This window comes from Haliotis rubra, unplaced genomic scaffold (assembly GCF_003918875.1).
Source record: "Haliotis rubra isolate DU_JTF1 unplaced genomic scaffold, ASM391887v1 Scf172, whole genome shotgun sequence".
In the NCBI taxonomy this organism is placed as follows: domain Eukaryota; kingdom Metazoa; phylum Mollusca; class Gastropoda; order Lepetellida; family Haliotidae; genus Haliotis; species Haliotis rubra.
Genome location: NW_025765692.1, coordinates 669,363 through 695,707, shown reverse-complemented (window position 1 = coordinate 695,707; position 26,345 = coordinate 669,363). Strand labels below are relative to the sequence as shown.

General features: G+C 40.3%; 1 protein-coding gene across 8 annotated transcripts in view; it reads left to right on the top strand.

Annotated features, from left to right (window-relative positions):
* The window catches only part of LOC124272722 (F-BAR and double SH3 domains protein 2-like), a 110,809-nt gene that overhangs the window by 74,482 nt on the left and 9,982 nt on the right, over nt 1–26,345 (top strand). For 7 of the 8 annotated variants that reach the window (XM_046707922.1, XM_046707923.1, XM_046707920.1 and 4 more), the window contains 14 exons: nt 5,897–6,041; nt 8,041–8,177; nt 9,633–9,696; nt 10,051–10,179; nt 11,705–11,713; nt 14,466–14,588; nt 14,978–15,073; nt 17,135–17,281; nt 17,941–18,051; nt 18,165–18,216; nt 20,305–20,417; nt 22,851–23,087; nt 23,907–24,192; nt 25,167–25,360. In XM_046707922.1, coding sequence (XP_046563878.1) covers nt 5,897–6,041; nt 8,041–8,177; nt 9,633–9,696; nt 10,051–10,179; nt 11,705–11,713; nt 14,466–14,588; nt 14,978–15,073; nt 17,135–17,281; nt 17,941–18,051; nt 18,165–18,216; nt 20,305–20,417; nt 22,851–23,087; nt 23,907–24,192; nt 25,167–25,360 — 1,843 coding nt within the window. The remainder of the gene's footprint in view (nt 1–5,896; nt 6,042–8,040; nt 8,178–9,632; nt 9,697–10,050; nt 10,180–11,704; nt 11,714–14,465; nt 14,589–14,977; nt 15,074–17,134; nt 17,282–17,940; nt 18,052–18,164; nt 18,217–20,304; nt 20,418–22,850; nt 23,088–23,906; nt 24,193–25,166; nt 25,361–26,345) is intronic. The other variant, XM_046707921.1, reaches the window with a different exon arrangement.

The window sequence follows — 26,345 nt, the reverse complement described above, 5'->3', positions numbered from 1 at the left end:
ATCTCTCATTTCCAAGCAGCAAATATCTCTTGATTTTCTTCATCTGAAGCGAATTCCAAGAATAATGGACTCCCATCCTCCGCCACCGTATTTGTGGTGTTTGTGTCGGCCTGTGATGGAACCTCGCAGACACGAGTTCAACACATGAAACCTCATCATCAATAGTTAAAATTTCATTTAAGAAGATAAAAAGGTGCTGAATTGATTATCTGTCTTTTGATCGCTCAGAGATTAGACTGAAACAACAAAAAACATTAAATCCTTATCAACATTTTATACACTGCTCGGAAACCTCCTCTACGGGTAGAAAATTCAAGCCATCATTTCAAATATTGATGAAGTTTCAAAAAAGAGAATAAACTGCAACAATTTAATGAGATTAATATATATCAGGCAATGTAATAGTTTTAGGTGAGCTGATGGGGAAGTAGCATGTGGAGGTTGCACTGGGAAATTGGGTTTTCATGAACATGTTGGATCATTGCCTGTGTTGTGATGACAAGGACGAGGATTAAGACCACTTTCCCCAAACCATTCCTTGATTGTCTGGAGCATCAGTGTGCGAAATCGTTTCCAAATTTTGCTAGCCAGTCGGGCTAGCTATGCCTGAAAGTTACAAGCCCACAAAATAATTGACTAGCCCAAAATTTGAATGTGGAAACTAAGCAAAAGATTACAAAAAGGTAAAATGCCATCATTTATCAGGCCATGATCTTGCATGATTTAAAAGTGTATTATAACTGAACAAGTCATATATTTTAAATATGACCCCATGGAAATTCACTAGCCAGTCGGGCCAGTGACTGTGGAGATTTACTGGCCCGACTGGATTTTTACTAGCTATGGGCTAGCGGGCCAGTCGCTATTTCGCCCACTGATGAGTATACAGTGTGGTAACAGGGCTTGTGTTTCCTGTGGGAAAAAATCGGAAATATGTATTTCCTTGATGTCCTTGCATGGAAAGTACTTTTATGGATAATCAAACGGGAATTAACTGTAACTCAAATGGCGTGTCCTCCTCTACTGTAGTACTACACATTGACAACCACTTTCCAGTGTCATCCTGACTAACTCCCTCAGGACCCAGACCATCAGGTCTTGTAATTTGCTCTTAAAGGTTTTCTTTAGTAGTTCTTTGAGAATAGTTGTAAGAAAATAGCATCTATCAATTGCTATAACATTCTGCCATGTACAATTTTGGTTTTTGCTTTGTATTTTTATGTTATTTTTAGCTGACATTTATCTTGTGATTCATTATGCAGTTGTTTCAGAATGTAGCGTCTGTCAAATCCAATTATTTCCTGCATTGCACATTTTCCTTTTTTATTCCACTTTTTAATATTTTTTGTTTGTTTTCTGATTACTTGTGATGAGACTTGTTGGCTGTCTGGGGAGACTAGGTCCCCTGCTAGCTTGTGTGAGGCAGATAGAAGGAACAGGTGATGAGACTTGTGGGCTGTCTGGGGAGACTAGGTCCCCTGCTAGCTTGTGTGAGGCAGATAGAAGGAACAGGTGATGAGACTTGTGGGCTGTCTGGGGAGACTAGGTCCCCTGCTAGCTTGTGTGAGGCAGATAGAAGGAACAGGTGATGAGACTTGTTGGCTGTCTGGGGAGACTAGGTCCCCTGCTAGCTTGTGTGAGGCAGATAGAAGGAACAGGTGATGAGACTTGTGGGCTGTCTGGGGAGACTAGGTCCCCTGCTAGCTTGTGTGGGAGGCAGATAGAAGGAACAGGTGATGAGGACTTGTTGGCTGTCTGGGGAGACTAGGTCCCCTGCTAGCTTGTGTGAGGCAGATAGAAGGAACAGGTGATGGGACTTGTGGGCTGTCTGGGGAGACTAGGTCCCCTGCTAGCTTGTGTGAGGGCAGATAGAAGGAACAGGTGATGAGACTTGTGGGCTGTCTGGGGAGACTAGGTCCCCTGCTAGCTTGTGTGAGGCAGATAGAAGGAACAGGTGATGAGACTTGTTGGCTGTCTGGGGAGACTAGGTCCCCTGCTAGCTTGTGTGAGGCAGATAGAAGGAACAGGTGATGAGACTTGTTGGCTGTCTGGGGAGACTAGGTCCCCTGCTAGCTTGAGATGAGGCAGATAGAAGGAACAGGTGATGAGACTTGTTGGCTGTCTGGGGAGACTAGGTCCCCTGCTAGCTTGTGTGAGGCAGATAGAAGGAACAGGTGATGAGACTTGTTGGCTGTCTGGGGAGACTAGGTCCCCTGCTAGCTTGTGTGAGGCAGATAGAAGGAACAGGTGATGAGACTTGTGGGCTGTCTGGGGAGACTAGGTCCCCTGCTAGCTTGTGTGAGGCAGATAGAAGGAACAGGTGATGAGACTTGTTGGCTGTCTGGGGAGACTAGGTCCCCTGCTAGCTTGTGTGAGGGCAGATAGAAGGAACAGGTGATGGGACTTGTGGGCTGTCTGGGGAGACTAGGTCCCCTGCTAGCTTGTATGAGGGCCGATAGAAGGAACAGGTGATGAGACTTGTTGGCTGTCTGGGGAGACTAGGTCCCCTGCTAGCTTGTGTGAGGCAGATAGAAGGAACAGGTGATGAGACTTGTTGGCTGTCTGGGGAGACTAGGTCCCCTGCTAGCTTGTATGAGGCAGATAGAAGGAACAGGTGATGAGACTTGTTGGCTGTCTGGGGAGACTAGGTCCCCTGCTAGCTTGAGATGTGACAGGTGATTGTGCTCATGATATCGATCACTGATTTCACGATTTATTGCTGAAATATTAGTGCAACATAAGACAAGAAAATATTTTAATTGGAGATAGAAAAGCATTTTTGCTCTGTAAAAAATGAAAACAAAAAAACACCTGTGACAGTTTTCTGGGAATCTCCATCTCGTTTCCAAGGTTAATTCTTGTGCTTGTATCTGATGTGGAAAGTATGTGTTCTAGTGGTAAGTCATTAAAAAGAGGTTTGTATTTTGGTTCAATTTTTTTATTATTAAAGGCCATTCAGAGTTGTACAACTCAACTAATAATCCTGCATTGTACATTGTGACATTGTTTCCACTGTACTGATATAAACTGATAATGGAATACTCTAACCAGTGCTGTACCGCCCACTGTTCATCATCTCTCTGTGGGTGTTAGTTGTTGAATGTACATGGCAGTATCCAGTGGTTTGGAAGCCCCATGTGCTGCTCACATCACCTCCATAATGATGGAGAGAGGGACTCTCCTTGCAAGTCTATAAAATTTTGCAATTCTAGATTATTGCAGCTTTAAGCTGAAAACTAAGTCTTGTGGAATCTTGTTATTTCATTTTATTAAGCTAACTTAACCAATAGTATATTTCTGTAAAATATGACTATTTTAGACTGAGTTAGGAGGATGTTACGCCGCTTTTAGCAATATTCCAGCAATATCACAACGGGGACACCATAAATGGGCTTTACCCAAGTGGGGAATCGAACCAGGGTTTTCGGCATGACGAGCGTAATGCGCTTTAACCTCTAGGCTACCCCACCACCTCTGTTCAGTTTAGAGACTTGATGTTTTGGGCACATCAGAAATTGCTTTGCACATTTTTTTTATCAGGACTGACATAAGGTACTAGAAATAGAGGAATCTTCTATATCTTCACCAAAACATTTACTATGAAATACATCCACAAGGAGCCCAGAACAAGTCTTAATTTTGGTGAGTTGAGGCAATTTAGTCTTGCAGAATCTTTCTAGAATTGGACTCATTCTTAATATATCATGTAGGGTGCTGGAAGCAGATTTAATGTATCCTTTGATGTAGCTAGCATTGCTTCAACAACTGGACGACCCGACTAACCCTTGTTCAGAGTAGTCACCACCATTATCAACAGCATCTATGTGTTCCACAGATCACACAGTTGAGTTGGCCATGACGTATTGACGCTGTATCGGCTGCCCGGGATGTAGATAAACTGCCAATGTTAGCTTGACACTGGAGCTCTAGGCAAACAAAATCAATTGGGCTCCATCATAATTGTGATTAATCATAATGAATAAGTCAGTTTGTTTATTTTGTGTATTGTATCTGGGTGCAGTGGGGATGTATTTTCCCAGTTGTCAGGAAACTCTCATCACAAGGATCAGACAGGTCGGAGTACATTCTCGGCTTCATGCACACCAAGCTACATGCTATCAGATGAATCTTCTCAGAGATGTATATTTATTTGGTTTTGAAAAACACTCACTGAATGTCCTGTTTGGTCGATATCTTTTTATTGCTGCATCCACTTGATTGGAAATATCGATGGACAGTTAGATAAATAAGCAAATTAACGCTGGCCGAGTTCCCCGGCTGTGACCCAGGGTGCTCTTGTTGAGAGGCAGTTTGTCAATAGTGTCGCAGGACCTGATGAGATCAATCACTAGCGCCGATAGACCCATCAAGCTGTGTGTTCAGTGGTACAGCTGATCCAATTCAGGTGCAGTGCATGAAATACGTTCATAAACACCATGGAAACCAATGTCACCCTGCAGTGTAATCTGGAGGAATTCATCACATCGTATATCAACGCCTTGAAGGTGTTGGTGATGAAGTTAGCCAACATATCAGTACATATTGGGAAGCCTTTGGCTCCAGTTAAATGGGTTTTTTCTACTGGACATTAATTTTGCATCTGTGATTGTACAAATGGAAATGTCTGTGTTTCTATTTTAAGAAGCTTTTATCTAAAGGTTTAAGGAGGAATATTTGTCTAAGTTGTCTAAGCAAGAAAACCGTAAGATTCTTAACTGCCAAGGTGTAATGGTTCCTTGTTGCATGGCTTGTTGTAATGAAATGTTGGTATTGCAGATTCTATGCAATAACTGTGTTCAGATAGGATGGTAGGGAGAAATATCTGTGCAGGGATAGAAATGCAATATTTTTAGGGGTGCCATAGGGCACCAGACAGATCATTTAGATGTGCCTTTTGGAAAGTCAGTGTGCCCTTTCCATGATCCAATTAAACTAAAAACATTAAAACAATTATATCATTTTGATTTATTGTTTAGTAAACCAGTAAGCATCATGTAAACCTGTAAATCTGGGAGGTGGATTTCCTAAACACTATCAGTGCTGTAGGAATAGTTCAGCTTCATTTGTCCTGGGCCAATAAACGTGCCCACAAACTATGTTATCACCCAAACAGGATTTCCTGTTATGTGTACTAGCATTATGTGTACTAGCAAAATTGCCACACCTATGTTAAGCTGTGAGATTGACAGTGCCACCGATAAACAGTTTGAGGGTGTGCAAAAATAGTCTTTGAATCATTTTAGTTGTTCAAATTTATCGCATTTTCCATTACATGTATATGTGTGTATTATTTTTATAACTTTAGTCATGTTGCCAAGCACTTTGAAAATATTTCATCCGTGCCATGTTAATATTTACCTCTCCTTGGCATGCAATTTATGCATTCATTTTTGTACAAAATAATTCTCATTTAAATATGATGTAGAGTGGCCAAGTGGTTAAAGTGTTCCCCATGCTGGACATAACAGTTTGGATAGCCTGTTCACATGTCTGTTCGCAAGCGAGCATGTGTGACCTTGGATATATGCATCATGAAAACCTTTGATATTCAATTTGGTGTCATAAGTTTGTTTTTTAAACCATTATATACATTGGCATTAACTTGTATATTGTGATGTAATGATAGAAGACCTATTGTGCTGTGAGGGCTGCATATTGTGATGTAATGATAGAAGACCTATTGTGCTGTGAGGGCTGTATATCGTGATGTAATGATAGAAGACCTATTGTGCTGTGAGGGCTGTATATTGTGATGTAATGATAGAAGACCTATTGTGCTGTGAGGGCTGTATATCGTGATGTAATGATAGAAGACCTATTGTGCTGTGAGGGCTGTATATCGTGATGTAATGATAGAAGACCTATTGTGCTGTGAGGGCTGCGTGTTGTGTTGCAGGACTGCCTGTACTGTGTGGCGGCAGATCCTGGAGGAGACAGAGAAGGTGGCCAAGGCTCGGCTCCAGGCAGCTGAGATCTTCATGGAGAAGATAGCAGAGTCAGCCAAGCCTCTCAAAGTGGCCAAAGTCCATAGCATGAAGAAGGTAATTATTGACTGGACTGTGGACTTGGGTCTCCTTGTCTCCTTAAACATAGCTTCAAGAAGGTAGTAATTGAATGGACTGTTCAAGGAAACCCAAGTCCATAGCTTCAAGAAGGTAGTTATTGACTAGACTGTGTTCAAGGTAACCCAAGTCTATAGCTTCAAGGAGGTAATTATTGACTGGACTGTGTACAAGGTGAACCAAGTCCATAGCTTCAAGAAGGTAGTTATTGACTGGACTGTTCAAGGTGACCCAAGTCTATAGCTTCAAGGAGGTAATTATTGACTGGACTGTGTACAAGGTGGACAAAGTCCATACCTTCAAGAAGGTAATTATTGACGAGACTCACAGTGTTCAAGGTGACCCAAGTCTATAGCTTCAAGAAGGTAATTATTGACTGGACTGTGTTCAAGGTGATCCAAGTCCATACCTTCAAGAAGGTAATTATTGACTGGACTGTGTTCAAGGTGATCCAAGTCCATAGCTTCAAGAAGGTAATTATTGACTAGACTGTGTTCAAGGTGACCCAAGTCTATAGCTTCAAGAAGGTAATTATTGACTGGACTGTGTACAAGGTGGACAAAGTCCATACCTTCAAGAAGGTAATTATTGACGAGACTCACAGTGTTCAAGGTGATCCAAGTCTATAGCTTCAAGAAGGTAATTATTGACTGGACTGTGTTCAAGGTGATCCAAGTCTATAGCTTCAAGAAGGTAATTATTGACGAGACTCACAGTGTTCAAGGTGATCCAAGTCTATAGCTTCAAGAAGGTAATTATTGATTGGACTGTGTTCAAGGTGATCCAAGTCTATAGCTTCAAGAAGGTAATTATTGACTGGACTGTGTTCAAAGTGATCCAAGTCTATAGCTTCAAGAAGGTAATTATTGACTGGACTGTGTTCAAGGTGATCCAAGTCTATAGCTTCAAGAAGGTAATTATTGACTGGACTGTGTTCAATGTGACCCAAGTCTATAGCTTCAAGAAGGTAATTATTGACTGGACGGTGTTCAAGGTGATCCAATTATTGACTGGACTGTGTTCAAGGTGATCCAAGTCTATAGCTTCAAGAAGGTAATTATTGACTGGACTGTGTTCAAGGTGACCCAAGTCTATAGCTTCAAGAAGGTAATTATTGACTGGACTGTGTTCAAGGTGATCCAAGTCTATAGCTTCAAGAAGGTAATTATTGACTGGACTGTGTTCAAGGTGATCCAAGTCCATAGCTTCAAGAAGGTAATTATTGACTGGACTGTGTTCAAGGTGATCCAAGTCTATAGCTTCAAGAAGGTAATTATTGACTGGACTGTGTTCAAGGTGATCCAAGCCTATAGCTTCAAGAAGGTAATTATTGACTGGACTGTGTTCAAGGTGCTATAGCTTCAAGAAGGTAATTATTGACTGGACTGTGTTCAAGGTGATCCAAGTCCATAGCTTCAAGAAGGTAATTATTGACTGGACTGTGTTCAATGTGACCCAAGTCTATAGCTTCAAGAAGGTAATTATTGACTGGACTGTGTTCAAGGTGATCCAATTATTGACTGGACTGTGTTCAAGGTGATCCAAGTCTATTCTTCAAGAAGGTAATTATTGACTGGACTGTGTTCAAGGTGATCCAAGTCCATAGCTTCAAGAAGGTAATTATTGACTGGACTGTGTTCAAGGTGATCCAAGCCTATAGCTTCAAGAAGGTAATTATTGACTGGACTGTGTTCAGTTCAATGTGCTATAGCTTCAAGAAGGTAATTATTGACTGGACTGTGTTCAAGGTGATCCAATTATTGACTGGACTGTGTTCAAGGTGATCCAAGTCTATAGCTTCAAGAAGGTAATTATTGACTATGGCATGATTTAAGATAATGAAAACGGTGCTGGAAAAGTGTAGGTTCAATGGCAGGCCAGGAAGCTGCCTGATGAGTGTGGACTGTCAGCTGCCATAGCCTTGTATACTGTGTATAATTACACTGGCATTGTTGATGTTTGGTCTGTGCTGTTGCAGGTGGTGCCACAGTTGTCGACGATACAGACGGAGCTGGCTCAGACAGTGCTGGAGATGACCAAATGTCAGAAGACGTACAACGTGGATGAGACCTACTCACACGAGGCACGGCAGAAGGCAGGGGACGCCGATGACAAGTGAGAACTCTCAGTGTTTGATTTCCTATTTTTTTATCACCTGTAACCAAGTTCAGTGAGGCAGGACTTTTTCTTGATAATGAAATGAATTCGGATACCGACAGGATATTCGGTTTCCGTTTCGGACGGTACATTTTACAAACAAACCGCTAAATCAACACAAAATTGACTCACCTATCCGCGACGAAGCTTTGATCTACCGATAACCGTGTGAAGGGAAGTGCGAGAGTCCCACGTATGTTTTGACACGAGACGTGGTGTCATATATATTATTGTGTCTACCACGGATCAAAACGAAGTGTAGTTGACAGAAAATGCATAATATAGCTTCTCTAAATATCATATTTATTGTAGCAACAAACTGGCTTTGCTTATTTTACCCCATTCAACAATCACAAACTGATTACAGCCTCGTTTTCCATTGACTGCTAGTTTACAGTAACATCGGTAAAAATGTGTGAATTTAAATGGCTTCCGTGTTTTACCCCATTCCATGTGCGCATTAATGCTCATGAGGGTCCGAGATAACCTTAGGGTTGATTATATATATTTTACATAAAAACTGTAAATAAAATTCTTTGGGTTAAATAATAGTATTCTGTATTATATTTTACTGACGACTGCGTCAGAATTCATCCCTGTATATTATTGTGCATGTTTGAACTTGTCCACCTGGTAACGTCACAGCTGATTGCTATTTCCGGCTTTGTCCAAGACAAATACGCGACTGTAATCTTAATCCCTGTCCCAGCAAAACAACTTATAACTTAAAAGGTAAATAATCTTGTCTAGTCGCACCAAAGTCATCTTCTGTCTCTCTGTCCAGTCCAATAAAAGTGCAGTGTGTCGATATTCAAGCCAGTTATGTTGTGATGCTGTTTTTGAATGACTATACATGTATAATAAACGCTTGATGATCATAAATATTTTGGATTTTCCATGAGGTGTATGAAAACCAAAAATCCAGATATCCGGATATTCAATTATCCGGACGATTTACGTAACAACGAATGTGTCCGGATATCCGAGGTCTCACTGTATATGAATTATTTAATCTCAAAATCATCAGTGGAAGATTATTACGCCCATATTGTGATGTGCATGAATATGTGTCTGTTTCTCCTATCCATCTGTCCACCTGTCTCTCTGTCCACCCGTCCATCTGTCCACCCATCTCTGTCCACCCGTCTCTCTGTCCACCCGTCTCTCTGTCCACCTGTCCATCTGTCCACCCGTCTCTCGGTCCACCTGTCCGTCATCTGTTCACGTTTTGGTTTGACACATCCAGATATTGAACCACAATGTGAAAGAACGTACGACTTTGTAATGTGACACATCATTGTATGTCAAAGTATACTTTTTGTGCCAAGAAATCTTTCACCCTGGTTTGAGCCATGACCTTGACCTGTCCTTGCTGCCAAGAAGAACTCAATAGCTATTTGCTTCTGTTCCCAGGTTGAAACGGAAATCAACAGGATTGTTCCAGTCCCTTGCTAGTCTGCAGAAGCAGTGTTCTAAGGTGAGAGAAGGGTAGCCCAGCGGGCAAGGTGGTCACTAATGGCACATACATTGTTTGATTCTTCACAATGTCTCTCTCAGCGATATTGCAACTTCAACGTTTAAAGAAGTGCTGAATCTCGAGCTCTCACACATACGTGAGGCAGCCAGGTCCAGTTGGATTAGAGGCTGATGATGTGGAAAATAATGACAGAAAGTTTAGTTTCAGATTCAACACCCATCTTGTCTTTCAAATCACTTTCTGTCTAGATAGATTTGCGATCATCTATTTCAAATATTTTGTGAAATTGACTATATGTGTCATGCATACTTAGGTTGTGAGATTGATGTCTTGACAACGAGTTGAACATTTCAGTTAAAAAGTCGGTGCGAGGCGTGCGAGGTGAAGTCTACAGTGTCGCGGAATGACTACATCCTGGCACTGTCAGCGGCCAACGCTCACCAGATTCGCTACTACAGCACCGACATGCCTGATCTCACAAAGGTGACGAGATACGATTACTCAAACTTACACAATATGTGACCAGGAATTTACATGTTTCACTCCGTAAATTCAGGTGTGAAGTTAGTTAGTAAGAATGGAATGGATTTTCTGTACATTTACTTTAGTATGGTATCAGTGATGGCCGACAGCTGCATGTACAGCATCATCGATAAAACAGAGGCTGTTTCAGAACCAGTGATGTCTGAATCTCCAGTCAATGTAAACATGGTTCAAGGTCCATGTAATATCCCTGCCCTGTATTCCCTTGTTGGTAACGATATGTCGAATACCATACTGGCTTGGTGCAGTCGTAATTGGGAAACACAAAGTAACTGGGATGTCAGAATTAATCCTCACATACATAAATGTTACTATGTGTTATCGCTGTAGTAACATGGCAATAAGCAGGAATGACACATGGGCAGGAAATTACAAATTATGCTAATGCAAGTATGTATACAAGACTGACTGACTGAGTATTGTTTTATGCCGCTTTTAGCAATCTTCCTGTAATACCACGGCGGGGGACACCAGAAATGGGCTTCACACATTGTACCCATGTGTGGATTTGAACCTGTGCCTCTGGCGTGATGAGCGAACGCTTTAACCACTAGGCTACCCCACCTCCCCTTGTACACAAGAGGTAGTTCATTTTCCTGCTATGATGTGTGGTGTAAATATATTGCTAACACAATCATTTCATGTCAGTGAACCTGACCGCTGGATCCGGATAATTGTTTATTACACAGTGTTTCCAAAGACCAATAATATCCTCAATCTTCATGGGTGATTTAAGAGACAAGTACATTGTATTAGAGGATAGGTATTCAAGAAACTTGTCATTTGTGTTAGGGAAATGCTAGCCATGCTTGCCGATCCTGGCACCAAGGGGGGATACAGACCCTGTCAGTGACTCCAGCTGCCTGCGTTAGGGTTACTTGTGCCGGGAAACAGGCCGATTTTGTTTATTTTGTATTGCATGCTGATGTTGTATTGTTTGGTTGCCTAGTGACGTGAAACTGTCAACTGTCAATCTTTTATCCCACCACATGTCTACCTTATCTGACTCAGAATAACATTGAGGTAAATTTTGAATTAATTAGCACTTCCAAGCTACCAACATAGCATCTCTTCTCGTGGTTAACCACAGAGGATTGCGAACAGGAAGTTATTTTGTACATCTGAGAACTTATGAGTTAGTATTGTATTACGCCGCTGTTGGTTGTATTCTTGCATTATCATGGCAGGGGAAACCAGAATCAACAAGACAAGGTAAAGTAAATGAGTATGTGTAAATCTCAAGTGTATGGTGTTATACAAAATTTACAGAATGAAAGTTCAATATTGATCTCTCTAAGAAATTCATGGACAATCTGAACTATTGTATAACAGTGGTAGTGAGATTTTAACAGTATAAACCACTGGCTAACTATTACTGGGGTAGAAGACTGCGTCAGTTTCACGTCACTGTTGATACCTCCTCATGATTATTTCTGCTAACTTCTCATTACCGTGTTTTGTTCAGGGTCTGGACGTAAGTATGATGAACTGTTGTGTGTCGTATGTGTCGGGAACGCAGCGCTATTTTCTTCCTCCTCTATCAGCCATCCCTTACACATGTCATTACCTTTAAGGAGCCCAAGGCCTACTTTATTCATTATTCGGTTTACGGAGTTTTTGCTTACGAGTTTGCTTGGGTTGGTCGATCTGTAAATAGCAACAACATTGTAGGACTCAATATTTTTTTATCTGAAATTTGCAAACAGTTGTGTATGTAGAAGTAATCACGTCGGAACTGGCTTTTTATAAAGGGTTTTTACGTTAAAAGACATTCATGTTTCATTAGTGTAGTTTATCTTTTTCTTTTCCACTCCTTTCAAATCTGATATTAGACAAATATGAATTAAAATTCTGTAATGTTTCTCTATTGTTTTATTTGGTTTGGTTTTTCAAATCATTACAATTTAAAAACCTGTTTTATCAGTGCTATTAATTAACATGATTTGAAATTATATAAATTTCAAATTGATTTTTCGCTTTATTTGTTAATCCAACTGACGTAATTTTCAAATGAAACATTTGAAAAAAGTGGTATGCAGAATGATAATCTGGCTCCTTTTGCCTGAAGATGTTTTCTGATTACGATGTTAGTACCAGGGGTTGACGAAGGGCATCTTGACGGTAATGATTTCCTTGACGATCCAAGAATCCCAAGATTCCGACAGATATGCAGTTAATGCAAGTCATGTAGCTTTGTTATACATCCCATAATTCCTATCTTAAAGTAAAGCCTCAAGACCCCATATAACACATTTCCTAGAATACACTCTCCGTTACATCCAATGTGCACTGTTTTGGTATGAGCTTTAAATACTCAACCTGGAAGATCGATTAAAACATCAGAATTATTCTACAACCATCAATTTCTAAGTTCTACATTGAAATACCAAGATATACAGCAGAGTAATATCAAATGTCACTGTCAGGTGTTCAAGTCAAGGAGATTTCCATACTTCTTTTAACATATTTTTCTTTGCATGGTGGAAGGACAAGATTAAGTTTTCATGTCTTAAGATTAACATGCTTTTTTCTTTCAGTTACATGCTTTGTCATAGTTGAACTTATCGTTATGGGTGATTTTAGTTATGAGTCAAATTAACATGTACGGATTATTGCGGTTTTCAGACTTTTTAGGTAAATCTTAGGGTATTTGGGATGTATGTGTTTTTCTCTTTCTTTGGCTACTGTGTGTATGCAGCTTTGCCCTAGATATATATTCACATGTATACATGTATATAATGTGTCAAATATAGTCTTATTGTGTGTATAGTCACAATATTTTGGTATTTTATTGTTTATTTTATTTGTCTTGATACCTTTTCCAAACAATCAGGTTTGCGATTGGTAAATGTTGACAGCACTGTCCAGCCAATTATCAAATGGTGTAAGGCATTATACATACAAGACTCCCCCTCAGTCCACACCACCACCAACAACAACCTCACCCCCTTGTGTAACATATATGCCATTTATCTACACTGTAACATATCCCAACTCATTCATCTGCACTGTAACATATCCCAGGTCATTTATCTACTTTCTCACAGATAATGCCATGGCCAACTTGGTAATGAACTGTATTTTCCTTTGAATTAGCCATCACAATAAAAACATTTTTGATAATATCATCTTTTTTTCAATGAAATGCACCAGTGTTAATATTGTTGTTTCCTTAAAACAGGATATCGAATCCTGCCATTTTGTTTTATGTGATAGCTTTAATTTGAAGACATGTTAATTGTATGTCAGTTTACTACATTGTTACAGCTGTGGACTGACAGGTGTATATAATGTTATATTGTCCTTGTGTCCCTAGAGGGTTGACTGACAGGTGTATATAATGTTATATTGTCCTTGTGTCCCTAGAGGGTTGACTGACAGGTGTATATAATGTTATATTGTCCTTGTGTCCCTAGAGGGACTGACAGGTGTATGACAGGTGTATATAATGTTATATTGTCCTTGTGTCCCTAGAGAGTTGACTGACAGGTGTATATAATGTTATATTGTCCTTGTGTCCCTAGAGAGTTGACTGACAGGTGTATATAATGTTATATTGTCCTTGTGTCCCTAGAGAGTTGACTGACAGGTGTATATAATGTTATATTGTCCTTGTGTCCCTAGAGAGTTGACTGACAGGTGTATATAATGTTATATTGTCCTTGTGTCCCTAGAGAGACAGGTTGACTGACAGGTGTATATAATGTTATATTGTCCTTGTGTCCCTAGAGAGTTGACTGAGAGGTGTATATAATGTTATATTGTCCTTGTGTCCCTAGAGAGTTGTCTGAGAGTTGACTGACAGGTGTATATAATGTTATATTGTCCTTGTGTCCCTAGAGAGGTGACAGACACAGGTGTATATAATGTTATATTGTCCTTGTGTCCCTAGAGAGTTGACTGACAGGTGTATATAATGTTATATTGTCCTTGTGTCCCTAGAGAGTTGACTGACAGGTGTATATAATGTTATATTGTCCTTGTGTCCCTAGAGAGTTGACTGACAGGTGTATATAATGTTATATTGTCCTTGTGTCCCTAGAGAGTTGACTGACAGGTGTATATAATGTTATATTGTCCTTGTGTCCCTAGAGTTGACTGACATGTGTATTGTTATATTGTCCTTGTGTCTGACATGTGTGTATATAATGTTATATTGTCCTTGTGTCCCTAGAGAGTTGACTGACATGTGTATATATAATGTTATATTGTCCTTGTGTCCCTAGACGGTGGACGGCGAGGTGTATGAGAAGATACAGGAGTACTTCAGTTTGCTGGGGAGCACCATCGTTGAGATCAGCCAGGCAGAGGCCAGCAACTTTGAGAATGTTGTCAATGAATCTGCCAAGGTACATAGACATGAGAGTCCTCGCCTGAAAGACTTCCTGTTCTCCACGGAAACACTTCCTGTCCTAACCTCACTCTACCACCTGTTCAAACACTGGTTCATCCAGTTACATTTCCCTATTTGTTTCATTTGTAGCCCACAGAACAATAATATTCATAATGCTATACATTTTGACATTTCCATACATTTGATGTTTTTGAAACTTTATATTCATAATGAACTCTGTGTAGAAGACAACAATGAAGGAAGGTGAGCTTCTGTACCCTATATACTTTTGCTCTGCTTTGTTAGAACCATGTAGTAGTACATGTACGTAAACATCTGACATTTCAAAACTTTATTTTGTGGTTATATGTAACTAGTTATAGAAGTGAGATTGTTTGTTTTCAGATCAGCCGAGCATTCAGCCTCCAGTGTTTCCTGTTCTGCAACCCCGTGTTCACAGACCTGGTTCAGTATCAGTTTGATCCCTGTCATAGTGATCCGGTGAGTACACATGCACTTACTTAAAAAGTGATATCACGTGTCTTTGCATTGAAAGAAGAATAAACGTAAAAAAAACCTTGTGCTTACAGACTGTTGCAAAGTGGTTGTTTTATGTTAGAACCTCCATAAATGCTGAAAACATTTAAATCAATTCTTAGCGATGAAAACAGGAGATATTTAATCTGACAAAACAATATTTAATTATGATCTCTAAGAAGAATTTATGTCATATAATATATTTGATAATGTTTGCGTTTTTGGCTAAACTGTATTTTGAACTCCTTCGTGTAGAAACCATTCAGAGTTGAAAAGGTCTTCCTTGAAAAGACGTATAATTGAACAGGCGGTATTGTTACGCAATCAAGTTCCTTGGAGAGCTTAGTTGGCAATTTATGGCTGTAATCAATAGACACATATTGATGTTCAACTTTGATGTGTTCACCGATATTGACATTGTCCGCTCAGCTAGTCTGCAAGCTTCTCATTTGTTTAACCTAAATAAAATTCGTAATGATTCATGGCATGTAACTTGTCCCGACATAAGGGCAATTGCCATTTACAAATAGCCAAATAATCATGGCTTCTTGTATCTTATAGGCCAGCTCAGACTTTTTTCCCGGAATGAAATCTGTTTAGCTAAAATAAGAATCACTTTTATTAGATGACTAAGATGTAATAAGTGTGTTTGTGTGGGTAGTTCGCAGATGAATCTGTTTAAGATGACAGCGTATTGATTATAAAACTCCTGAACTTTGTAATCAAGTTTGAGTCTTCTTTTAAAACAGAAAAGAGCTGGCTTAAAAGAATTGATGTCTGCAATATTCACATCGTTGGTAGGGTTTGAGATGCTAGCTTTGTGGTTAGCGTGTTGGTCGGCACAGAATATGAGAATTGAATCCCACACTCTGTGCAACCACCTCTGGGAGATTTAGAACATGAGTGCTGACACAGTATACCTCACCCTAGCTAGCACAGTTAATGTATGGGGCATTGGGGTAGCCAAGTGGTTAAAGCGTTCACTTGTCATGCTGGAGACCCGGGTTTGATTCCCCACATGGTTACAATATGTGAAACTCATTTCTGGTGTTGCCCGCAGTGATATTGCTGGAATATTGCTAAAAGTGGAATAAAACCATACTCACTCACTCACTCAGACACTGTTAATGTATAAGATATCATATTTGTTGTATTAAGTGCTTTCGTTGCAGTAAGCCCCTGACCAACTTTAAGTCCTTTCGTGACAATCCACAATTCTTGTGTATGTTCAGATGTATTTACAGAAAAGAGCATCACATAAAGGATATGTGTGAGCCGAGTAACTGTTATCAAGACAGATTTAGTTTCCTGGGTGGTGGGATAGCCTAGTGGTTAAGGCATTCGCTCAACACGCCGAAGACCTGGGTTTGATTCCCCACATGGGTACAATGTGTGAAGCCCATTTCGGGTGTCCCATGTTGTGATATTACTGGAATATTGCTAGAAGCGGTGTAAAACTGTGGTCACACTCTCTCCTTGATGTTTCAACTATGTTTCTTCCCTGCTGCTCGATCCTACACATGTATAATTATATTATTGAAGTGATTTCCCTCCCCCTTTGTTATCCAGCAGTTTTAGATTTAGCTAGAACCCATGGTGATAGACTGAGACTATGTTAATTATAATTTAGTTTCAACAAATCCACTATGAATAATGGTTGAAATCCACTATGTATAATGGTTGAAATCCACTATGTATAATGGTTGAAATCCACTGTGTATAATGGTTGAAATCCACTATGTATAATGGTTGAAATCCACTGTGTATAATGGTTGAAATCCACTATGTATTATGGTTGAAATCCACTATGTATAATGGTTGAAATCCATTATGTATAATGGTTGAAATTCCACTATGTATAATGCCGAAGAAAAATTCTAGTTTAAGGTCACTAGGTCATAAAAGGTTTGTGCTGAGAAAAAAACAGAGGTGCAATATACCAGAGTGTGCTTGCTTGAGTAATCTCAGTGTCCTTTTATTGGAAGCAGTTGTGATTTGATGTTTGACTGTTTGACCTTCCTACAGTTAGGCAAGGTCAGTGGAGATCACAATGCCATGCCAGATTTGGAGAAAGAAGCCAAAAAATGGGCAGCCAAAGTTGCTAAGGAAACCAAAGCAATTCGAGAGTACCACAGAATCCTGAAGTGTCTACAGACTCAAGGGTCAGACAAGGTAGGGTGTCTCCATGGAGTCTTCTTACATATGTACCATTAATGATTACTGCACAAGATGACATCAGTCTCAGCTCGAAATAATTCCAAAATCTTGGTATCACAAAGAAGGCATGGTGGCCCAGTGGTTCAAGTCATCAAAGGTGTCACATTTGATTGAGTGGAGTTATATCGCTTAGGTCCAAAACGGATGCTGCTGAGTTCAAACCTGAGATTACGGTTCTTGGTTTGACAGCACCATACTCATGGGTTTCACTTCAAGAAGGTGATCGTCGGTGATCTGCCTCACTTTCTGACTTTGGTCCGACAATGGAGCTGACTTGTAATAAAAGTGACATACTGTTGAATCACAAAATGGCTGATCAGCATTAAGATGAGTGTATGAATCTTGGTTGGTTGGTTGGTTTGTCGTTTAATGCCACACTCAGCAATATTTATTCCTACTGTATGGCGGCGGTCTGTAAATAATCTAGTCTAGACCAGACAATCCAGTGATTAACATCATGAGCATCAATATATGCAATTGGCAAGCCTGACCATCCGATCCCGTTTGTCACCTCTTACAACAACCTTGGATTGCTGAAGATCAATTCTAACCAGGATCCTCACGGATGGCATGAATCTTCTTCATATCCTGCAACACAGTTTTGTGTGTTCCAGGTGTCAGACTCCGGGATCGAGTCCAACTCCACGACGGCCAGCAGTAGCAGTTCTTCCCAGGATCCCGAGGTCAAGATGGAGGAGATGCGGCAGAACATTCGTAAAGCGGAGGTAAGGGACACATTTGATCAACTAACCAATGATCTTCTGGAAGAAAATTTCGTTGAATTTATATGTTAAAAGATTTTCTTGTTACAATAAGATTGTGATATTGTATATTTCAGACAGCTAAGATGAAGGCTGAAGCTCGTCTTGAAGCTCTGCGAAGTGCAGGAAGTAAGTTTGTCTTTAGTCATCATAATATCTAGCTATCTGACTGGCCAGGGCTGTTAGACTTGTGCCGGTCCTACTGAAAAGCAAATTACTGTCTGAGCTCGCATCTCTTGCAATGTCATTTCTGAAGGGACAATGTCCTGTGTTGAGATGCTGGGTTGGACTCTGTCCCAGGCAGCGTTTACTGGTCACAACAGGCAATCTGCGACTAGGCTTAATGCATAAGGTGTTCCCACACTTGAATGGAATGGATTGTTTGCTCACAATATCAGCCACTGGTTTGTCGGCTCTGGAGTCTTACCGTCGGAATATTGCTGAGCTCAGAATCAACCACAATGGCCTCATACTGAGTGTCTGTTAAGGAAAATATAATATGGTCACACAATATAATTCACCCGAAATATAATCCACATAACTTATGAACTTGTGTTGATAAATAATAATAATTATATTTGGGATGTGTAACTCAAAATCATGATCAGATCATAAGCAGCAGTTACATATTGTTGAACTTTTTTCCCAGTGAATAATTTGAAAATGTTAATACAGTGAGATTGGTTTTGGTGTGTGTTTGCTGGAGGTATTACAGAATGAGGAAGAAGTGGACAGTTTTACTTGGTGATAGATATTGCGGGCTATACCGAAGTGTTAAGCATTTTCAACTTTGAAATTACTTTTTAAGAGCAATACTTGAAAAATATAAAAGAAATAATATTAATTCTGCTTTTCCTTTTTTAAATATAAAATATCTTCCCCTTTGTATGTTTTCTGGCACAAAAAACTTTGGTAATCTTTTCAATTTTACTTCTCTTCTAAAATCCTTTTTAAGTCTATGTGATTGAAAATTGGATACATCCTGTTAATTTCTTCTTTCTTTGAAAAGGAAATTAGAAAAAAAAATTTGCTAGAAATTGTTAGGGAATTTTTTTTGATTTTAATGCCCTGCAGATTCCCTTCTTAGAAAATAACAGTTTCCAAACTTGATCCAGCAACTTGGGACGTTTAAGTCCTTTCTGTGTTTGAGGCCTTTGTTAGGAAGATATGATTCATGGCTACATGAGAAGAAAGAAAGCAGGCTGCATGTCTCAGTCTATATACACAGGCATAATGCAGGCGACTGCCTTGTATAGCATCCTTGTGAGCCCCATCGAGCTGCCCCTATACAGCCCCTATGAGCCCTCTATGGAGCCCTGTATGGAGCCCTTGTAGAGCCGACTGGGACTGGGACGGGCAAACACAAAGGCTGCATTGTCCCATGGAGATGACGAGGGGGGAATTAAAACTGCTGTAATTAGCATATGGGATGCAGGGGGTTATTACTGAAGCTATTATCTGAAGATGACGCCAGTTTGGGTGGAAATTATGCAATTTTCCTGATGTACTTTCACGATGGAGTGAGACCTGTAATTACGTCATGTGTTTTATCGCCATTTCAGAAAAAACATTTCAGAGTGTTAGGTGTTGTTTCATGTTTCAGAGTCTGTCTCAATCTTGTTTCAATTGTATAATCACAAGAAAATATTACAGATTTCTTTCCATTAATTGTAACAACCATGTTAGTCTTAAATATTAACGTTATTAATTTTGATATTTTTAAGTCGATTTTCTCATCAGCTATGATTTCAGGCCAGTATTTCATGTCTGCTTGTTACATTGAAAAAAAAAGAAGTTTAATTCTGGATATTGATGTATTGTGGGAAAATTGGAAAATAATATTTTGGTCTCACCTGCTATAGCAGAATTTTTCAGGACAGTAGATACATTCTCACTCAATTGTCAGAGGCTGCAGTGAAAATATCAAAACTATTTCATGAACTTTTCTATCGCTTCTGTCAGGAACAAATCAGAAGGAAAATAGATTATTCATGCAATATAGATTAATGAGCTAATATTACTTGATTGAGGGGAAAATTTCTCTTAAATTGGTCATAAAACACAATTGAATTAAATAAAAAATTGTCAGTGCTTTGTTCCTGAGCGGCACGTTGTTGAACTGTTTGAAGATGGGTGGACGAAATGAGGTGTTTGTGTTCTTCAATCTAATCATATTCGTAAGAGAAGTTTAAGTATGAATTGCTGTTTGTGTTGCAGTCAATGTCGATGATTACCTGAGCAATGCTCAGATGGAGAGTCTAGGTACAGACGACATCTGCATCGCCCGCACACCCAGTCAAATGTCACTGCGGACAGAGAGCTCCGGTGGGGTGAGTCATCTCCCTTGTTACTATAAATAGAAACACTAAAGGTGTTGCTTCCAGTACATCCAGCCGTACCTTACATTTGACTGAGTGTTTTCTCGCTAATTAATTTTATATCTCGGAGTTAGAGTATTCTTGTGGTTTAAATTTCCTCTGGGAATATATGTAATGTAATTACATATACAAGTAAGTAATTAGGATGAAAACAGCCATCAACGTGACATATTTGGGATCCCGGTGGACAAGATTAGAGCTGAAGAGCTGTCAGGAATTATGAATACTTTAGAGAATTAACATTCAGAACTGCAGCCTAGAACAGTGGTAGCAGATGAGGATATCTGTTACAACTTTCATACAACGATCAGGGAATAATTTTCATAATTAGTTTGTCACTTAAAGGGTTTCAAGTTATAGTTTATATCTATTTGGTGGAAAACTTTGAGGGAGTTGTCAGTCAGAATCAAGAATGGTTTTCATTTGTCATGATTTTTAGTCAAGGTCATATGGTGCAGAGGACTGATATAACTGTGATGCTGAAATTAAAGCATGTGTCATCTGTGGATGAAGTGTTGATTCAGATCCCCTTCCCCCGAGGATATTACCCTATTCCCCCAGAGATCACCCTATCCCCCCAGGATATCAGCCTAAACACACACCCCCACCCCACCCCCACCCCCAGGAGATCACCCTATCCCCCAGGATATCAGCCTAAACACACACACCACACCACCCACACCCCCAGGAGATCACCCTATTTCCCCAGGAGATCCCCCTCCCTCTGGAGATCACCCTGCCCCTCCAGGATCAGTTACAGACAGAGATTTAAGATAATTGTAAACACAAGAACGCTGAGAAGAAGGTCCAGGATATTAAATTGATCATGCATTCAATTTCATGATGAATACTTGAAAACAAGCATTGGGTGTTGGAGAGTGTGTTGAGAAATATGTAAATTAGCATGTTGCGTGATGACAATGGGTGTTTGTAATGAGCAGCTGTCAGTGAGACGTACGGCAGTATCACTTCTCTCACTGCAGCACAGGAACTAATGCCTTATATGGTCACATGTAGAGTATTTTAGCAGGATTGTTCAGTTTAGTTTTGGAAAGTGAAATGATTTTGGGACATTTGACGCATAGAATAGTCGAGTATTGATCTGCTATTGCAAGCTGTGTCTGGGTGTGGGCTGTCCCACTTGGAGAAAATCGACTGTTTGGATTGAATTAGTTGTTATCTGATTAATTTAGAAAACGGTGTCGTTTGATGGTCCTTAACAATACACTCAGTCACAGGGAAATTGTTTTTATGAAGTAGTTATTCTTGTGTATTTAATGTGCAGCACGTCTTCATTATCTGAATGTTTAGGGACCCATTCTATTCTAGTGCTTCAGTTATCATCACTGCCATACCAAGATGGCTTTCAGGAACAGTGCTCTGTTTAAGATAGAACTAGTTGTAAATTGTAAGGGTGATGTTTAACTTGGTGTAGAAGTGTTGTATTTTCTTTTCAGAACTTACATGAATGTAATAACATATTAATTTTGATTCATAAATAAGATATGGAACAATGTAAAAGTGAATAGAACAGTTTTATGAGGATAAGGGTACCGGTATGTTACAGCCAACAGTTAGCTTAACAGAAAAGTGATCCATGTGCCACCTATTCAGGCCCAAGTCCACAGCAAATGTCAGTAAAAGGTCCTAGATTGTAATAAAACATTTCCCAATTAGAGTAGTAACTAATCTTACAGTTTGTAGGGCTGACATGTTGTTTTCTGATAAAAGGACCAGTATAGGCTGAAATACCTAGGTTCACATTATTGTCTTAAATTCAATGTTAATAGACCTCTGAATTTAACAAAAATATGATCTTTCAACTGCCAAATAAGTTTTATATAAAATATTGATATTTCTCAATTTGCCTGCAAAGGGACCTTAGTTTGGAATCCTAGATTGTGGGCATTGTTTGGTATTCAGTGGCAATATGTGACTGATAACTACCATTCATTCCAAACATTGGTACAGTCTGGGAAGCATTGTCTTGACATTCTCCATAGTGACACAATGTTGCTGAAAGCAGAGGAAACTATGCTCACAGATACTCAATAAACATATATTCAACTGTCACGGGGGCGGTGGGGTAGCCTAGTGGTCAAAGCGTTGGCTCGTCACGCCGAAGACCCGGGTTCGAATCCCCACATGGGTACAATGTGTGAAGCCCATTTCTGGTGTCCCCCGCCGTGATGTTGCTGGAATATTGCTAAAAGCGGCGTAAAACCAAACTCAGTCAGTCAGTCAGTCAACTGTCACGATACATTAGGTTGAATCAGCTTATTTAACATCCATAACTCCCTGACCTTGATAAGTTGGCCGAGTCTCTGGGACATCTCGGTTACAGAGAAAGTTACTTGTAACAAGTTGTCACGGATCTGTTTACAGCACAGTGCTGACGACCATGAGCCAACATACACACATTACGATGATGATGACGACTTCATCGACGACGCCTTCAACACAACGACAGGGTCGGGTACATCGCAGGTCCCCACCAGGAAGTACCCAGTCAAGTGCAATGCGCTGTACGAGTTCCAGGCCAGCAACTATGATGAGCTGACTATCGCAGCCAATGAGGAGTTAGAGTTGGTTGCCGATGGTGACGGGGAAGGATGGGTAAAGGTAGGTAACTTATGATGGAATACTTTCTTAGCAAGTGTCAGAGTTTCATGTATGGCATGGTATTAAGATGATTTTCAAATCGTGATAGCCCTTCCCAAGCTAGTTTCTCTGTCATGTGAGTGAGTGAGTGAGTGGCTGGAGATCAGAACAGATCTGTCCATGTGGTTATTCCAGTCTGTTTCATATAAAGATCTTTGAATGAGTGAGTTTTATTTAACGCCACACTCAGAAATATTCCAGCTATATGGCAGCTGTCTGTAAATAATTGAGTCTGGACCAGACAATCCAGTGATTCACAGTACGATCATAGATCTATGCAACTGGGATACAATGACATGTCAACTTAGTCAGCGGGCTTGACCACCCGAGCTCGTTTGTTGCCTCTTACGCCAAGCATGGGTTGCTGAAGACCAATTCTAACCTGGATCTTCACGGGTCTCATATAGATCAAACATAGAGAGGGAAGTTGAGCTGGTGGCAGGGAGGAGGTGGATGGGTGATCGTGATGGACATGGGGCTTTGGTTCTGCCTCACAGGTTGCATGTGATGACATTCAGATCCAGCTTGTTACATTCCAACCATCGCTACCCCGCCCCTCCTTTGGAGATCAGGGGTAGAACTGGTCTTCAGCAAGCCCTGTTGGTCATAAACAGTGTCTAATTTAATCAGGTGGTCAGGCTCGCTGATAGGTTCAAGCATATCGTCCTATAACAGATGATCGAAAGATAGTCATGATGTCAATAACAGCTTGAATAATTGTTGAGTGTGTTATTAAACAAGTAGACCTTCAAACCCACTGATGTGTGCCATCTTCTCCAGGCCAGAAGCTCATCCGGGAAGACAGGCTACATTCCAGAGAATTACGTCACATTTGATGGAGAGGTACAGCAGAATGGCTCGGCGCCACAGGGCGACGCCAGTTCTCCGCCAGTTTCTGCAGGTGTCCCGCCCCCTCTTCCACCACAAGCTTCCTCAGAGCCCATGTCTCCAACATCGATCAATGACAACCAGCACGACACGACATCTTCATACTCATCAGGTGACCTCGAGGTCCAGCAGACCACTGAGGAAATGGCCGTGGACAATGCCCAGCCAGGTCTTGGAGGTAAGAATTACTTGACATTTTAAACTTTATCTCAACCTTTGACAGGAATTAACATTTTGTAATTCTCTTTGGATTTGTATTGATAATCATTACCGTATATTACTGTAGAAAAGCTGAATAAGCCGAGGACCAAGAAAAGCAGTCTGTAGAAGGGTGTCGGCTTATGTATGGGTTACGCTTTAGTCAAACTTTTTTCCAGGGGTAAGAAAACAACATCGTATCACTTAAGGTTATACGTACCCTCATGAACGTGGTAAGCAGAAGTTGTACGCACATGGAATGGGGTAAAATAAGCAAGCCATTTAAATTCACACATTTTTACCGATGTTACTGTAAACTTGCAGTCCATGGAAAATGAGGCGGTAGTCGGTTCGTGATTGTTGATAATGTGATGTGAATTGGCTAACGCAGTTGGAGCGAAAAACATACCCTCACGAATGTGGTAAGCGGAAGTTGTACACACATGGAATGGGGTAAAATAAGCAAGCCAGTTTGTTGACATGTGATCGTCCAGCTACAATAAGTATGATATGTATCGAAATAAAATATATTATCCTTTTTCTGTCAACTAGACTTCATTTCGATGCGTGAGTAGACACTATATGTTTGTGAATTCTTTGAATAATGTAGACCAAAGTTATAATTATCGGTAACTGCCAGTTGCCTGTGGTCTGTGTTTGCCGCGATTAGGACCCCATCGCGGGGGATCGGCTTATACAATTTTGACACAGATTTTAAGGGTCAAGTTTGGGGGTCGGCTTATCTATGGGGTCGGCTTATCTACGGTAATATACGGTATATCAATAGTGTCTATTAATTCAAATTCTGTGACAGTGATATATTAATCAGTATGATGTATATTGGTCCTATTTGATTTATCTAAACTCAGACATGCTGGTCATAACTGATGCAGATGTCCTAATATTGGCTTAACACAACCCTGGCAGTATGATGAGTTACCTCCCCTGTTTCAGATGCCATGTGGGCACGTGCCCTGTATGACTATGTGGCCCAGGACGACGAGGAAATCAGCTTCGCAGAGGGGTCACTTATCAAGGTCATACGTAAGGACAATGATGGAGTGGACGACGGCTACTGGGAGGGGGAGTTCAATGGCAGCTCTGGCCTTTTCCCGTCAATGGTCGTCGAGGAACTTACAGCAGATCAGGTGAGGATGTGAAAAGTGAGGGAGTGTGTTACCATGACAACCATGTAATGTCCATGTTACTGGAAGAATGCAATGACCGAGGTTGATTGTTTGAGCAGCATGAGGATTGAACAAGGACTCACAGTGATATCAGTGAACACACTTACCACTGAACTACCCTACACTCAGGAGAACTACTTTCAGCTACAGGACCCTAGATTATTTTCCAACTTGATGAGAATGTACTCCCAGAGTTTTAATTTGAAAAACACTGCGGGATTTGAGTACTTTGTACATTGTGACGTTTTAACACTGAACCTGGATTCATTGAATTAAAGTAATATTTTGAACTTTGGCAACTGAGTGACTTTCGTTAGTGGACTTGTCTTCTATTTAAGTAGAACGTTCTAAGCAAAACACTCTTACCTCTGCTTAAGTGAAATTTCACCACATTGTCACCACTTGTCTCAGAATAATTGTGTTCCTGACCTCACTCCATTTGCTGACTGCAGAAATCTGTACATGACATGAATGAACAATAGATATTTTTTATCCCCCTCAACGCGTTTTGCTGTACTGGTGCCTTTTGGTAGTTTTGGAATTCTGAATAAAATATTTTTGGCGTTTCCATGGCAACAAGTTTGACTTAGACTGAAATTGGTGGTTGTGCTCTTTTCCGGAGCAGAACTCTAAAACCATTCACTATTTCTTCACCAAACTTGGCACATAGATTGGTCTGGTGGTGTACTGGTGCCTTTTGGTAGTTTTGGAATTCTGAATAAAATATTTTTGTCATTTCCATGGCAACAAGTTTGACTAAAACTGAAACTAGTGGTAGTGCTCCTTTCTGGAGCAGTACCCTAAAACCGTTCAATGGTTCTTCACCAAACTTGGCACATACATAGATCTGGGGGTTTACGGGTGCCTTTTGGTAGTTTTGGAATTCTTAATAAAATATAATTGGCATTTCCATGGCAACAAGTTTGACTTAGACTGAAATTGGTGG